General features: G+C 36.9%; 1 protein-coding gene across 4 annotated transcripts in view; it reads right to left on the bottom strand.

The window, feature by feature from the left end:
* NRF1 (nuclear respiratory factor 1) overlaps nucleotides 1-16233 on the bottom strand; it is a gene marked incomplete at both ends in the record, with an annotated part of 87846 nt that extends 71613 nt beyond the window's left edge. For 3 of the 4 annotated variants that reach the window (XM_079711946.1, XM_079711948.1, XM_079711949.1), the window contains 3 exons: nucleotides 4997-5123; nucleotides 8259-8373; nucleotides 16011-16233. In XM_079711946.1, the coding sequence (XP_079568072.1) occupies nucleotides 4997-5123; nucleotides 8259-8373; nucleotides 16011-16233 (465 nt within the window). Of the gene's footprint in view, nucleotides 1-4996; nucleotides 5124-8258; nucleotides 8411-16005 lie in introns of all 4 variants that reach the window. The other variant, XM_079711947.1, reaches the window with a different exon arrangement.
* Between the last annotated feature and the right edge of the window lie 554 nt (nucleotides 16234-16787).

The raw sequence follows: 16787 nt of genomic DNA, 5'->3' as shown, positions 1-16787 counted from the left end.
CTGTACTTCGAGGGTTTAACAGAAGTCACCCCAAATAATCAGGAGCGTAGTGTCCCTCTGAAGGATACGGTTTAATTACTTTTTCAGTTTTGTACATGTTTATTATCCTACTGAGGTATGGATATATTTTTGTTATTTTATTTTCTTATTGAATTATCCACTTAGTTAGGATTTTTAATTTAAAAGAACAAAATTAATGCATATCATTTCCTTACAATGTTCAATCTATTCTTATCTGCAATTATAATTCTTATCTCACTTCTAAGACTGTATATTTTTCTTCATCCTTTTTCTCAATTAGCATGCTAGAAGTTTTTCTATTTCATTGGATTTTTCATAGTACCATTTCTTGAATGTAACAACTCTACTTCTGTTTACAAAATCATTAATTTCTTCCTCATGTTTACTTACTCTATTTCTTTCTTAGACCTATTTTCTTGTTCCCTTTCCAGCTTCTGGCTTTAGATGTAGTCTCTTTTCCTTCCTTCTTGTGTATAAAAAAAAAAAAAAATCAAGGCAATAAACATTCCTTTGAGCATCAGTGTAGATCATAATTTTTAAAGTTTTTTAAAAATTGTTTTTAAATAGTCTGCAAATTGTTTTTTCAAATTTCCATATGGCTGAAAATTCCTGTCAATCTTTTTTATATTAAGTTCTAAATTTTCTATACTTTGGTCAAAAACATGGCCTATGTAATTTTCTGCATTTTACAATTTATTAAGATTTTCTTTGGGGCCTAATAATAACATATGGTCAATTCTTATAACCCATTCACGTAATTTTTCAAATATGGTATATTCAAAAATATATTTGTAAGATATCAATGTTAATATATCTATTCTTTATATTAACCTTACTAGTTCTATTATTCAGACCTCTATGTTCTTATTTATATTTTTCTTCCTTGATCTGACAAAGATAGCAAAGCCTCCTACTACCACTGTGGCTTCTTTTTATTTTTTTCTCCCATTTCTAAGCTTTTTGATCTACATTCTTTGCTTTAATGTTACTTGAGACATAAACTGCTTATCAACACTAGAAGACCTATGGTTCTCAGTTAATACTCATCTGTCTTGAGAATCTGGCTTTGTCTGATATTAATGCTGTGATCCATGATTTATTTTTGTAGGGATTTGTCTGACATACCTTTGCCTGTTATTTTGCTTTTAAAATTTTAACAGCTTTACTGAAATATAATTCATATACCATACATATTAGTTTCCTATGGTTGCCACAAAGTATCACAAACTTGGTGGCTTAAAACAACAGAAATTCGTTCTCTTAGTTTCACAGGCGCAAGCTGTTGGCAGGGCTGGTTGTTCTGGAGGCTCCAAGGGAGAATCCATTTTCTCATCTTGCCTAGCTGCCGTCTAGAACATATTCCTTCGTTCCTGACCCCTTCCCTGCACCCATCCTCTTGCTTCTGCCAACACATCTCCTACTTCTACATCAGTCTCCCTTTGTCTCCCTCTTATATAAAGAGGCTCTGATTAGATTTACGGCCTACCTGAACAATCCAGGGTAATGTACCCATCTCAAAAATCTTTAACTTAACCACACTGCAAAGTCCTTTTTGCCATATAGTAACACTCAAAGGTTCCAGGGATTTGGATCTGTATATCTTTGGTGGCCATTCATTAATCAGCCTACCACACATACCATACAATTCACCCATTTAAAGTGTACAATTCACTCTTTTAAATATTTGTAGGGTCATGTAATAAGCATTATCATAATCTATTCCCCCTAAAAGAAACTCCATACCCACTAGCTGTCACTCTCCATTCCTTCATCCCCCCTCTCCAACCTGGCAACCACTAACCTACTTTCTGTCTCTATAGCTTTGACTATTCTGGACACTGCACATAAATGAAATCATACAACATGTGGCCTTTTGTGAATGGATTATTTCACTTAGCACAATGTTTTCAAGGATCATCCATGCCGTAATATTTATCAGTACTTCATTCCTTTTTATTGTTGAGTAATATTACACTGTGTAGGGGGCTTCCCTGGTGGCGCAGTGGTTGAGAATCTGCCTGCTAATGCAGGGGACACAGGTTCGAGCCCTAGTCTGGGAGGATCCCACATGCCGCGGAGCAACTAGGCCCGTGAGCCACAAGTACTGAGCCTGCGCATCTGGAGCCTGTGCTCCTCAACAAGAGAGGCCGCGATAGTGAGAGGCCCGCGCACCGCGATGAAGAGTGGCCCCCGCTTGCCACAACTAGAGAAAGCCCTCGCACAGAAACGAAGACCCAACACAGCAAAAATTAATTAATTAATTAATAAACTCCTACCCGCAACATCTAAAAAAAAAAAAATTACACTGCATAGATAATACAAGTTTTTTTAATCCATTCATCAGCTGATGGACATTTGGGTTATTTCCACTTTGTGGCTATTATGAATAATGTTGCTATGAACACTATGTATATGTTTTTGTATGTAAGTTTTGCTGCAATGAACACTGTGTGTATAAGTTTTGTTTTCAGTTCTCTTGGGTAAACTTAGGAGTAGAATTGCTGGGTCATATGTAACTTTGTTTTTAACATTTTGAAAAATTGCCGAAGTTTTCCAAAGCAGCTGCATCATTTTACATTCCCAACAGCAATGTATGGGGCTTCCAATTTCTCGACATCCCAACACTTATTATTGTCCATAATTTTTCCAACACTTATTATTGTCCATCTTTTTTATTATAGTCATCCTAGTAGGTGTGAAGTATTTCACTGTAGTTTTGATTTTCATTTCCCTAATGATTAATGATTATTTATCAAGTGCTCATGTGCTTCCTGGCCATTTCTATATTTTCTTTGGAGAAATATCTATTCAGATTCTTTGCAATTTTAAATTGGGTTAATTGTTTTTTGTTTTTGTTTTTGTTTTGGCCACACTGCGCGGCTTGTGGGATCTTAGTTCCATGACCAGGAATTAAACTCATGCCCCATGCAGTGGAAGCACGGAGTCCTAACCACTGAATCACCAGGGAATTCCAGGTTAACTGTCTTTTCACTGTTGAGTTATAAGAGTTCTTTATATAGTCTGGATACAAATCCTGTATCAGATATATAATTTGCAAATATTTTCTCCCATTCTGTGGATTGTATTTTCATTTTCTTGATGGTATAGTTTGCATCTACTTTGAACATTTGTGAGTCACTGTAAGTATGTCACATAAATTGAATAGAATTGGGTTCTGATTTGGGTTGCTGTTGTTCCAATCTAAAAGCAAATCTTTATTTTTAACAACAATATAAATATAGTATTTACATTTATGGTTTATAACAGAATTAATTGGTCTCACTTATATTACTTTGTTCTATACTTTGTGTTTCGTTTTTTTTTAAATTCCTCCCCTTATTTTCTATCTTTTGTGTATAGACTTTTTTTCCTCTTTAGTGGTCTGGAAGACATATTTTGTCTCTAATTCTACTGGCATTTATTCTTTAGCCTATATTTATCAAGTGTCAGTCAACAGAAAAATATCTCCTGCTTTTTCTCAGTTTAGGCTATCATATGACCATTATTTTCCTGTTTCATAGAGTCTGTAACTTTTTGTATTCTATGGAGGACTCCAACAGTTATCTAACACTTTCTTTTGAATTTTTCAGTGAGTAATTTTCAGAGGTATTTTTCTGAGTCTTCCAGATGAGGCTTTTTCATAGATCACATTATTATTAGTAATAGTAATACTATCTAAAAATTTTAATACTGAAGAAGACATACCCAGATTTCATGTTTGTCAACTACATGAGGGCTGCCTGTCAGGTACTATTTTGCACTAGAAGCCATTTACCATATTCCTCTAAGGAAAGGTCCTAATATGCATCCTATTCTAGGGCCTCAGGAATTTAAAGGAAAACTCAAAACAAAACTCAAAAATGTTAAGAAAGAACCACAACATCTGTGTGTGTGAAAAAAAATACAATAAAATCTCAACTGATTACTAATTCTGAACTCTGGAAATGTCTGTTCAATGTGGGAGATCTAATAAATGTTATTGTAAGCTAATAAATCTTATCCTAGTAAAAATAAAATGCAATTTAAATCTGGACAGATCAACATTCTACAAATGATTCAAAGTTATTTCAGCCAGAAAAAGAGTAGTTCACATAGTATAAGTATGCAAGGGTAAAATACTATTTTTATAAAGTTAGCTATGGATAAATATATAATCAAAATATTCAACTATATTTCAAAATTGAAGCAGTGTTAAATCAATTCTTTGAAGAAATACAAGAGATTTAAAATATGCAACTCAGACTTCCCTGGTGGTGCAGTGGTTAAGAATCCACCTGCCAATGCAGGGGACATGGGTTCAATCCCTGGTCTGGGGAGATCCCACATGCTGCGGAGCAACTAAGCCCATGCACCACAACTACTAAGCCTGTGCTCTAGAGCCTGCAAGCCACAACTACTGAGCCCGGGTACCACAACTCCTGAAGCCCACGCACCTAGAGCCCGTGCTCTGCAACAAGAGAAGCCACCGCAATGAGAAGCCTGCGCACCACAACGAAGAGTAGCTCCCGCCCGCCGCAACTAGAGAAAGCTCGAGTGCAGCAATGAAGACCCAACGCAGCCAAAGAATTAATTATTTTAAGTTAAAAAAAAAATAAAATATGCAACTCAGATATCAGTGATCAATAAAATGCTCCCAGGTTTGCCTCATGAAGTTCACATCTTGAGTAAACACCATTTGTTTCTGACATAAATCAGTAATATTCTTACAAAATTTTGCTTTGGTTTCTTAAAGAACACAACGTCATTTTTTTCCATTGCATCTGATGAGGTAAAATACCCTGTTATGGAAAGCAGAAACAGAAATGATCCTTTTTATTTTGATCTGCATAAAGGAGTTTGAAAACCAGTCCCAACTCCAACCTCTGGATGAAGGGAAGACAGAATAACTATTGTGCTAGACTAAGGATCAAAAAAATGTGAACAACAACCCACAGAAAACAAAGGGTATCTGAGAACACAACTCAAGTTTTCTTACCACATTCTCCAAAGGTGCTGCACCGAACACTTTAAAGACAGGGTTGGGTTTGGAGGGTGAGATACAAAGGACAATAGCTTGCTGTCCCACTCGAGTAGTATATTCATCTAATGTGGCTCGAAGTTTCCTGAATCAGAGAATGAAAAGAAACAAAAACAGTTAAAGAAGATAGACATTACAGCAATACAGACACAAGATTTACTTTGACTCGGGACAATTTATTCTGATTAGATATGTTTCTTTTACCTGAATTGTGGAGTGTGTGAGGTTTAATATCCTGTTCAGTAGACATATGTACATACCTTTGTCCTGAAGACCCACGATTAGCTCACTGATATAAGGGTCTACCTCAGGTTTACCTCAGGACACAGCCATGACACAATGCTGAATACAGCGAATATCACACTTCCTGATCTCATCAATACCAAAGGGGTTTTCTCTTACTGCCGCAAAGATAAATGCTGAGATGTCCTCTTATAGACTTTATTATATCAACTCCATGTTTAATGAAGGGACCTTAAATGACCTGCTTCTAATTTCTTTGACTGATATAATCATTGTTTATGTCTTACTGACATAATTTTATCCAAAAATACTACTTCAAAAATGTTGCCATTTGCAGATTTTCATTGTGATATAAACAATAATTCTTAGTCCCAAAGTATTTTACAAATGAGGATGGAGTAAAAGAGCTTTTTCAAATACATCAACATTGGATGAAATAGAAACACTGTCCTTTCCCTCTGAAATCATGGGAGATTAAAGTTCTACATCCTATAATTCTTCTGGGAACTTGGTCTACCCTTTCAAGGGACTGGTGAGTCATGCCAATTCAAATGAAGCAAAGCCAACATATCACAAGAAAGGTTTCCATCTTTCTCCAAAAGCATGTACTATTGTGTCTATGCCCATTATAGAAAAAATATTTCTATAAATAATACATTCTAATTCCTCCTGCCTGTACTATCATTAAAGGAAATGAAATTTATCATTAAAGGAAAGGAAATTTTTTGGCCCATCTAGTGGTATATAACTTCTTTGCTGAAAGCTACTGTTAAGTACTTTCTGGATTTTCCCTTCAGTTTCTTACTTATGTTCTTAATATAGACTATACTTTCCAGCTTTTGTCACATATCATTTACATGGTCTGGCACTCTGAATTCAACATTCCAGTAAACATCTTAAATATTTGGATATAGTATTTAAAACACTACGAGAAGAAACTTCTGGAACATTTTATAGACTAAATTTCTTATCATATATGAATACATGTTATGCAACCTGTCAAAATATTAAGTCCTCCATGCACCACATATGTGTAATAATCTTTCTTTGCAACCTACAAACTCTTTAGAAGAAATAAAACTGAGCAAAGGACCACATACCGAACAAGAAATTTGGAGGCATTCCTTGAAGGAATGAAGATAGAAAATATATTCACTGTCTCCAATTCCTCTCTTCCCATTCTGTCTTGAAGACACTCCAATCCTTTCATCCTTACTGCTGCTTTGAAAACACTCTTGTCAAGTTCAATCATGACCTCCATGTTGCTAAATCTAATGGTCAATTTGCATCTTACTCAACCTGTCAGCAGCATTTGACAGTGCTGATCACATGGCCTCCTTCTTGAAACACTTTTTGCACTTGGTTTCCAGGATACCACTCTCTTGGTTTTCCTCCTGACTCACTGGTCGTTTCTTAGACTCCTTTGATAATTCCTCTCATTTCTCTAACCCCTAAGGGGTAAAGTGCTTCGGTCCACACTCATTCCCTAGGTGATCTGGTGATCTCTTCCAGCCTCATAGTTTCAAATACTACCTATGTGCTTATATCCTCAGCTAAGGTCTCTCCTTTGAATTACAGACTCATATACCCAACTGCTTATTCTGTATCTCCACTTAATGGTTAAGAGGTATCACAAACTTAATGTATCCAAACCAAATTCCTGATTCTACCCTACCCTCACTCTCACACTTGCTCCTCTTCCAGTAAGTGTCATCTCAATCCTTCCAGGAATCAGACCAGAAACCCTGAGGTCACCCTTCACTCCTTTTTTTCTCTCACACAGCACATCCAATCCATCAAGGAATCTTATTGGGGTTACTTTTGAAATACATCCAGAACCTGACCACCTCTTACTGCCTTTGCTACTGCCACATTGGTTTTAAGACACTGTCATTTCTGGCATGGATTACTACAATAACCTCCTAATTGGTCTCCCTGCTTCCATTCTTGTACCCCCAGAGACTATTCTCAACACAGTAGCCTGAGTGATACTTTTAAAACATAAGCCAGATCATATCATTGCTTTGACCAAAAGTCTTCATTGACTTCCTACGTCACTCAGAGTAAGAGTCAGGGCTTCCCTGGTGGCGCAGTGGTTGAGAGTCCGCCTGCCGATGCAGGGGACGCGGGTTCGTGCCCCGGTCTGGGAGGATCCCACATGCCGCGGAGCGGCTGGGCCCGTGAGCCGTGGCCGCTGAGCCTGTGCTCCGGAGCCTGTGCTCCGCAAGGGGAGAGGCCACAACAGTGAGAGGCCCGCCTACCGCAAAAAAAAAAAAAAAAAGAGTAAGAGTCAAAGCCCTTATACTGGACCAGAAGACGCCATGGCGTGGCTCTCCACTACTACTCTGACCACGCCTCCTCTCATTCTTTCCCTAGTTGTTCCTCAAACATGTCTAACACATTCCTTCCCACTTCAGAACCTTTGCTCTTACTATTCCCTCTGCCCAAAAAGTTCTTCCCCTAGACATCAACATGGTTGCCCTTATACTTACTTCAGGTCTCTGTTCAAAGGTTGGCTTATGAAAGAAGACCATTCCTACAGAAAAAGAGAAACTACTATATCCCCCCTAATCCCCTAACCTTTCTATTTTCCTTACTCTGCTTTGTTTTCTCCCATAGCACTTTCATCATCTGACGTATTACATACCTGTTTATTTTCTTTTTCCCTCCACTAGAATATAAGCTCGTTAAGGGAATTTATTTTGTTAACTGTTATATTCCCAAGGCCTAGAACAATGCCTAGCACATAGCAGGCATATAAGTTTTCTCTGAATGAATTAATGTGATACTATTCATCTGTTAATCATACTTCTAGTTTCATTTATTTATTTTGTAAGAGTACTATAAAGTCTAATTCTGTCATCAAAGAATTTAACTTGGTGTCCCTTGATGAACCTAATAAGGTATAGTCTAACTCTGTCATCCACTCCATAAAGTATTTGAGGAACAGCAACAATATGAGAAAGGAAGCCCTCACCTAAGCAAACGTGTTTGCTGTCTCTTCCGGATAGACGGATTAGACTCAAACACATGAGGCCGTTTCCGTTTCTTTCCTGTTGCCACAGCAGCAGCAGCAGCCATTCCCACAGGACCTGAAATAAGAAGGGATGCGCTGAGATTAGGCAGAGCCTGTTAGCTATACAAGGCAGAAAACAATCAGAGGTACAGAAAAGTAGCACTTATTTCCTCATATGTTATCAATAAATATAGATACTCCTGATATCAATATACTTCACTACTGTTCAACATGGATCATTTTTTAGTTTACCATTAAAACTTACAACAAATCTTTTTAAAAAGTAAATGACTTATACTTCCCCACCACACAGCAGCTTGAATTTTACATAATGTGTTTTTTTGTTTTGTTTTGTCAGCATACCCATACTGTTAAGGCAATATTCTCAAAGGTGCTAGATGAAATTGCAGCATTGAAAGGAACAGTTTGCCAAAACAAAAAAGTCACAGATTTCAAATTTCATTTCCATCCCCGTGTCCCTCTATCCATTACTCCAAGAAACTGCCAAGTTAAGGAAGTCACAGAAAATCACTCATACCTGGAACTCTAATACCACCACACCACATATAAGAGAAATACCTAGAAGGATACCATCTTAATTGGAAAAAATTTTTTTTCTATATCTGAGAATTATGCCCTAAATGGAACTGTTGACCACAAGGTCATGTTGATGAAAGCATCCTGGCAGGAAAGAGATGAAAACTGTCCCACTCTAAGGAAAAAATGTTAATAAAATTTGGTCTGGTTTGCCCTGAAACTAATAACTGAAAGAAAGGGTAGGCCTTAAGGAATTATTACAGTCTCCGATTCATGCAATCTCAACATATCAAGGGCATTCCTTTTTTTAAACAAAACAAAAAAAGCAGACAATCCACCTTCATCCCTATTTGTGAACCCTGTAAAAGGCTTAAATGAAAATTAGGTTTAAGTGCTCAGGTTATCCTGGCATATATGTTCTATAAGTGGCTCAATTAAAATAGGCCTCCCAAAAAAAATGTCATGAAGAACCTAGGGGTAAAACAGGAATAAAGACACAGACCTACTTGAAAATGGACTTGAGGATATGGGCCTCTAGATGAGCCTCTCTACATGTTGTTTAGTAGTATACTCAGTCTGACTTAAATAAACCCCTCTAAAGAGCCCCAAAGTAATTAAAAAATAAATTAATGCCTTTTACCTTCCTTTCCATCATAAACAGCTGGTAGAGGAAAAAAATCTTATTGATGCATTTTTTCCAACATTTAATTTTTTAAAAATTGAGGTAATAACACTTAACATGAGATCGACTGCCTTAACAAAATTTTAAGGGCTTCCCTGGTGGCACAGTGGTTGAGAGTCCACCTGCCAATGCAGGTGACACAGGTTCGTGCCCCGGTCTGGGAAGATCCCACATGCTGCGGAGCGGCTGGGCCCGTGAGCCATGGCCGCTGAGCCTGTGCGTCCGGAGCCTGTGCTCCGCAACGGGAGAGGCTGCAACAGTGAGAGGCCCGCGTACCGCAAAAAAAAAAAAAAAAAATTTAAGTGTACAGTACAGTACTGTTAACTATAGGCACAATGTTGTATAGTAGATCTCTAGAAACGTATTCATCTGGCAGCACTGAAACTTTATGCTGTTGAACAGCAACTCACCATTTCCACACCCCAGCCCCTGGCAGCCACCATTCTACTCTCTGCTTCTAAGAGTTTGAATATGATACCTCATATAAGTGGAACTATGCAGTACCTGTCCTTCTGACCTGGTGTATCTTACTTAGCATAATGCCCTCAAGGTTCATCCATGTTGTCATATACAGTAGGATTTCCTCTTTCTTTAAGGCTGAATAATATTCCATATATACATACCACATTTCCTTTATGCATTCATCTGTCAATGGACATTTAGGTTGTTTCCACATCTTGACTACTGTGAATAATGCTGCAATGAATACAGGAATGCAAATATCTCTACGAGATCCTGATTTCAATTCCTTTGAATAAACATCCATAGGTAGAATTGCTGCATCATATGGCAGCTGTTATTTTTAATTTTTTAAGGAACTTTCATACTGTTTTCCACAGGGGCTGAACCATTTTACATTCCTACCAATAGCATACAAGGGTTCCAATTTCTCCACATCCTCGCCAATACTTATTTTTTGGTTTTCTGATAATAGCCATCCTAACAGGGGTGAGGTGGTATCTCAACTGTGGTTTTGATTTATATGTCCCTGATGATTAGTGATGTTGAGCACCTTTTCATACACTTACTTGTTGGCCATTTGTATGTCTTTAGGGAGATGTCTATTCAAGTCCTTTGTCCATTTTAAAATCAGGTTATTTGTTATGCTATTGAGTTGTGGGAGTCCAACATTTTATTATTAAAACTTTAAAATATATTAAAAAACTTAACATATATAGCAAAGTTGAAAGACCTTTACAGTAAACATTCATGTATCTACCACCTAGATTCTACCATTAACATTTTAGTATATGTAACTATCCATCTTTCTACACGTTCATCAACCCATATTGGGTTTTTTTTAATGCATTTCAAAGTAAACTGCAGTATGATCCCCCTAAATAATTCAGTAGGAATATCATTAGCTAGAGTTCAGTATTTATTCACAAGTTTTTTCTTTTGAGGTAAAATTTACATATTACAAAATGTACAAATCATTCAATAAATTTTGAAAAATGCATAGAACTATGAAATCCAATCCCCTAAGATATACAATAGTATCATCACTACAAAATTTCTCTCATGTCCCTTCCCAATCAGTTCTCACTGTACCTCGCACCATAAGAACACAATTATTGTTTTTCACCCTACGTTAGTTTTGCCTATTCTAGAGCTTCAAATTAATGGAATCATACAGTATCTACTCTTTTGTGTAAGATTTCTTTCACTTAGAATAATGTTTTTAAGATTCGTCCATGTTGTTATATGTATCAGTAGATTGTTCCTTTTTTTATTGCTGAGTAATACTCCGGAGTATGAATAAACCACAGTTTATCCATTATTCTACTGATGGTCACTTTGGCTATTTCTAGTTTTAGGTATTATGACTAAAGCTGCTTAACTAAATTAATTAATTAATGCAGTTTAAATAAAAATCCCCATTTTTTTGTGTGGAACTTGATAAACTTATTCTAAATTTTAAATGGAAGTGCAAAGGCCTAAGAATAGCCAAAACAATTTCTGAAGATTTTAAAAAGGAGGCAGAGGCACTCATCCTACCAAGTATCAGTAGTTACTATAAGGCTACAGTCTTTAAGACAGAGTGGAACTGACTGAAAGATAGACAAATAAACCAACACAACTGACTCGAGAGTTCACAAACACCCTTCTGTGTCAGAAGACAGAGGTGGGAAAAGGATGGACGATTAAAAGTATGGTGCCAGAGCAACTGACCGTCTGCATGGAAAAATAATGAAAGTAGGTTCATACATCATACTATACATGAAAATAAATTCCAGGTGGATTAAAGGCCTAAATGTAAAACAAAAACATCAATAAAACAACAAAAATAATCTTTATAACTTCTACAATAAACTACTGGAAAGTATTTATAAACTCAGGGTTAAGAAGAACTGCTTAAACAAGACTCCAAAAGCATAAACTATAAGGTAAAACACTAATAATTTCACAATAATATAAATCAAAACCTTTATGGACAAAAAGAAGTAACAAAAAATTGGGGAGGGAGTGGGCAACAAACTAGGAGATAATTGCAATACATATTACCAAGAAAACACTAGTATTAAAAAATATCAATAACTCCTAAAAAAAAAAAAAAAAAGACAACACATTTGAAAAATGGACAAAGGAAATATTCCCCTCCTGGTTATACCCTCAAGCAGTGTTTTTGTATTGTTTTGTTTTTTTTAAGCAGTGCTTTTCAAACTGCGGATTTCCACCTGTTGGTGGCTCATGAGTAGTTTTTGTTTCTGTTTTTTTAATAAAATGGAATAAAGTAAAGAGATTAGAACACATGAGAGTGTGTCACTTGCAGGAGGAGTAAGTATTACTTCATGAGAAATTGTTATTTTATTTTTATTTTTATTTATTATTATTATTTTTTTTGTAGTACGCGGGCCTCTCACTGTTGTGGCCTCTCCCACTGCGGAGCACAGGCTCCGGACGCGCAGGCTCAGCGGCCATGGCTCACGGGCCCAGCCGCTCAGCGGCATGTGGGATCTTCCCGGACCGGGGCACGAACCCGTGTCCCCTGCATCGGCAGGCGGACTCTCAACCACTGCGCCACCAGGGAAGCCCGAGAAATTGTTATTTTAGTTATATGTGCATCTGTTTATTCTAGATCACAATGTATTACTGTGGGACACTGTCAAAAGAACTTTGAAAACCAAAGCCAAGAGATCTCTCAATGTGTACAAGAAAACATATAAAATAATTTTCATTTGCAGCAATTGTAAATAGCAAAAAATTATAAACAACCTAAGTGTTCTCCCAATATACAACATACTTAGATAATGAATGGAATACTAAATAAGTCAAAATGAAAACATCTAGCCACATTATCAACATAAATGAATCTCAGAAAAATAATACTGAATGAAATAAACACTGTTAGACAAAAAATATCAGAGTGATACCATTTATATACAATTTAACACATGCAAAAACAATGCTAAATATTGTTTACTGATACATACACATACAAAAAAATATGAAAGACATGCAAGAGAATGATAAAGACCAAATTCAGAATAGTGGTTACTTCAGTAGAGGGAGAGAAGGAAATAGGATTAGAAAAAGCAGTAACCAGCTACCCTTCCTGCTCCATTTACCTTACACTTCATTATATTCTTCAGAGCCATCAGTGCTTTATGAAATTGTTTTACTTTATTATTTGTACCCTTCTCTCCACCACTGGTCTGTAAGCTACTTTAGGAGCAAGCTCTTGCCAGTCTTTGTTCACAGAATCTACATATAATAATATAAGGTACATAATATTGATAATTCCTCAATAACTGTTGAATGATTCAATGGTAAATCATTTCTACCAGTTGGGCTTCAGTTTCCACATCGCCAGATGAAAGGGTTAAAGTTCTTTGCTAATCTTAAAACTATGACAGTGCAGTACAGTAATGTCACAAAACTGTGCCTCAAAAGCATCTTCCTTCCTAGGAAAGAAGTTGAACTGGATTTATTATGTTAGGATGCCCTCTTCTGGGAAGTATAAAAATTTCAAAAAAAGATTTCACAAACATTTTATGTGTGTTTTGTCACTAAGCCTTATTTTTAAATTCACCATTCCAGAAATACACAGTAGATAACACCTGACAGGAGTAAGTTTATTTTCATTGCAACTGTCTTCTTCACCTTAAATACAGCATAGCATAAACTAAAAAAAATTGTAGTATTTTGGCCATTTCTGATCATTGATTTCCTGTCCAGCTTTTCCTAAATATCTTCTAACATCAGTGTTTCTTATACAATATTAGACCCATCCAGGCATGGTCTACATGTAGTCTTCCACACAGTGCTAAATATACAATGTAAATAGCAAAGAGAATGATACAAAATATCACTCAGCTTTAAGTCATTTAGAGGCCCAGAAAACATCAAAACCTTAAATTGGATTAAGATGATCCAGGATTGCTAGTGCCCTCAGGCATTTGGTAGAAGCAAACAAAAATCCTCTCTAGAGGAGGATCATATTATTCTAGTTCCCAAATTATTTCTAAAAATGGTTTTCCAAACACACACACATCCAGCATTCATCCAAATATAACCAATATGTGAAGAGAAAAACCAACATGAACAAGAAACAGCACTAGTAACATACCACAGGAACAGGCCCATATGCACTTCAGAAAGTAAAATGACCAAATTGCCTGTAAAATCATAATGCTTACTTTACTCATGGATATTAACAAAAAAAAAATTTTTTTCTATAATAACTGAAAACTGTAATACTGCAAATTTGGGAGTGAGGAAAAAAAACACTAGAAATTCTAAAACTAGAAAACAAAACCATTACCAAAACTAATAACTCAATGGACAGACTTAAAATCACCTTAGACACAGCTGAAGAAAAAAATTAATAAACTGGAAGACCGTCTGCAGAAACTACATAGAATGAAGCATGAAGAGACAAAAGGGTAGTAATACAGAAGGAAAGAGACATAAAGGCTTCAATATGAAGACTAACATATTTAATTGCAGTCAAAGAAGGAAAAGAGACGGAATGGAGGGGATGCAAAACTGAAGCAAAATGTATGGCTAAGATTTTCCAGAATTGATGAAAGACATCAATCCAAAGATTCAAGATGTTAAAGGAACTGTAAACAGAATAAATGAGAAGAAATCCAGAGCCAGATATATCACAAAAACTAAAGACAGAGAAAATCTTAAAAGCAGTGGAGGAGGGGTCTGTGTGGGAGATAACCTTCCAAGGAATAGCTGTTAGAATGAAAGAGCTGAATGCTCAAAAGCAAGGATGGAAACCAGAAGACAGTGGAATAGCATTTTCAATATGAGGAGAGAAAATAACTGCCAACCTAGAATTCCACACCTAGGGAGACCATCCTTCAAGACTGAAGGTTAAATAAAGACATTCTCAGGTAAGCAAAAACTAAGAGACTTTACTACTAGCAGAACCATGCTGAAGGAAATAAAATGGTATCTTTAGGAAGAAGAAAAATTCTCAGAAGGCAAGTGGGATATAAGGGGGAAAATTAACATTGACTATGTATAAAACAAAAATAATGTCGTATAGGGTTTAAAATATACAAAGAATTAACACACAGGACAACAACAACATATAGGTCAGAAGCAGGGGAATGAAATTCAAGTGTTCTAAGAAACTTGCATTATCCCTAAAGAGGACAAAAGTACCACTTACATAAGACTCTGAAATAAGTGAAGGGTGTGTATTTCTAGGTGTACCACTAATAGCAAAAGTATGTATAACTTCCAAACTAACCAAAAAAAAAATGAAAAAAAACCCAACTTATCAATTACTCCAAAAGAAAATTGAAGGAAAAGTAAACAGAACAAGTGAGACAAAGAGAAAGCACACAGTAAACATGATAAATTTAAACCCAAATGTATCAGTGATTACATTTAATGTAAATGGACTCAATGCTTGAGTTAAAAGTGAAGAGTGGGGACTTCCCTGGTGGCACAGTGGTTAAGAATCTGCCTGCCAATGCAAGAGACACAGGTTTGAGCCCTGGTCTGGGAAGATCCCACATGCTGCAGAGCAACTAAGCCCGTGCGCCACAACTACTGAGCCTGCACTCTAGCCTGCGAGCCACAACTACTGAACCCGCATGCCACAACTACTGAAGCCCACGCACCTAGAGCCCGTGCTCTGCAACAAAGAGAAGCCACTGCAATAAGAAACTCATGCACCACAACGAAAAGTAGCTCCGCTCATGGCAACCAGAGAAAGCTCGCGTGCAGCAATGAAGACCCAATGCAGCCATAAAAAAAAAATTAATTAATAAACGAATGAATTTTTTTTAAAAAGTGAGGAGTGCTGGAATGGAGGAAAAAACAAAACCAAGTTTTTATCACTAATAGTACATGAGTCTGGAACTTAAGTCTCAGTGTAATACAGGTACAGGTTATAAATTTAAGGCTTAAAAAGAAATCATGAAGATATGATATGACAATAAATGTGAGTGCCTGTATTCTAGGTTCTTTCAGATAAGCACAGTATCAGAGTTAAGCCAAAAATGAAGAGCTCCCAATACAAACATTACCTGCAGCAGCCAGATGGGCTGTTACCTCATCAGCCGCTGTGGAGTTGAGTATGTCTGAATCATCATACGAGGTGTCCTCAGGAGAAGAAGGTGAGTCTTCATCAGCACTCAACATACTGTGTTCAGTGTAGGTAGCCACATGGACCTGCTGAACTTGTTGGGCCACTGCATGGGCTTCTATGGTAGCCATGTGTTCAGTTTGGGTCACTCCGTGTTCCTCCATGAAGATCTACTGTCAGAAAAAAGGCAAAGAACAGGATTCAGTGTATATTGAATATTGTATATTCCAATGCTTAAAATAAGAGACATTTTCCTCAAGAGCAGAGGAACTCTGACAAGCCTTTGATTTTACTACATACCTCACCACACCAAGTCATAGGAAATGGGGAGCATCATTCCAATATGACATAAAAATAGTAGAATATTTTCCTTGTGTGAAACTATTTTGATGGAAATTCATTGTGCTAATTTTATACCTCAAGTCACAAAACAATAAATATCCTTGATATTATATATAATGATAAAAAAGATATTTAAAAGATCCTAGCATTTGACATTGTGGACATAAAAACAGTAAGTAAGGGCCTCCCTGGTGGCACAGTGGTTAGGAGTACGCCTGCCGATGCAGGGGACACAGGTTCGTGCCCCTGTCCGGGAAGACCCCCATGCCGCAGAGCAGCTGGGCCTGTGAGCCATGGCCGCTGAGCCTGCGCGTCCAGAGCCTGTGCTCCGCAACAGGAGAGGCCAGAACAGTGAGAGGCCCGCGTACCGCAAAAA

This window comes from Hyperoodon ampullatus, assembly GCF_949752795.1.
Source record: "Hyperoodon ampullatus genome assembly, chromosome: 9".
NCBI classification, from domain to species: Eukaryota; Metazoa; Chordata; class Mammalia; order Artiodactyla; family Ziphiidae; genus Hyperoodon; species Hyperoodon ampullatus.
Note: the sequence above shows the minus strand (reverse complement) of the source record. Positions and strands in the feature narration are given on the sequence as shown.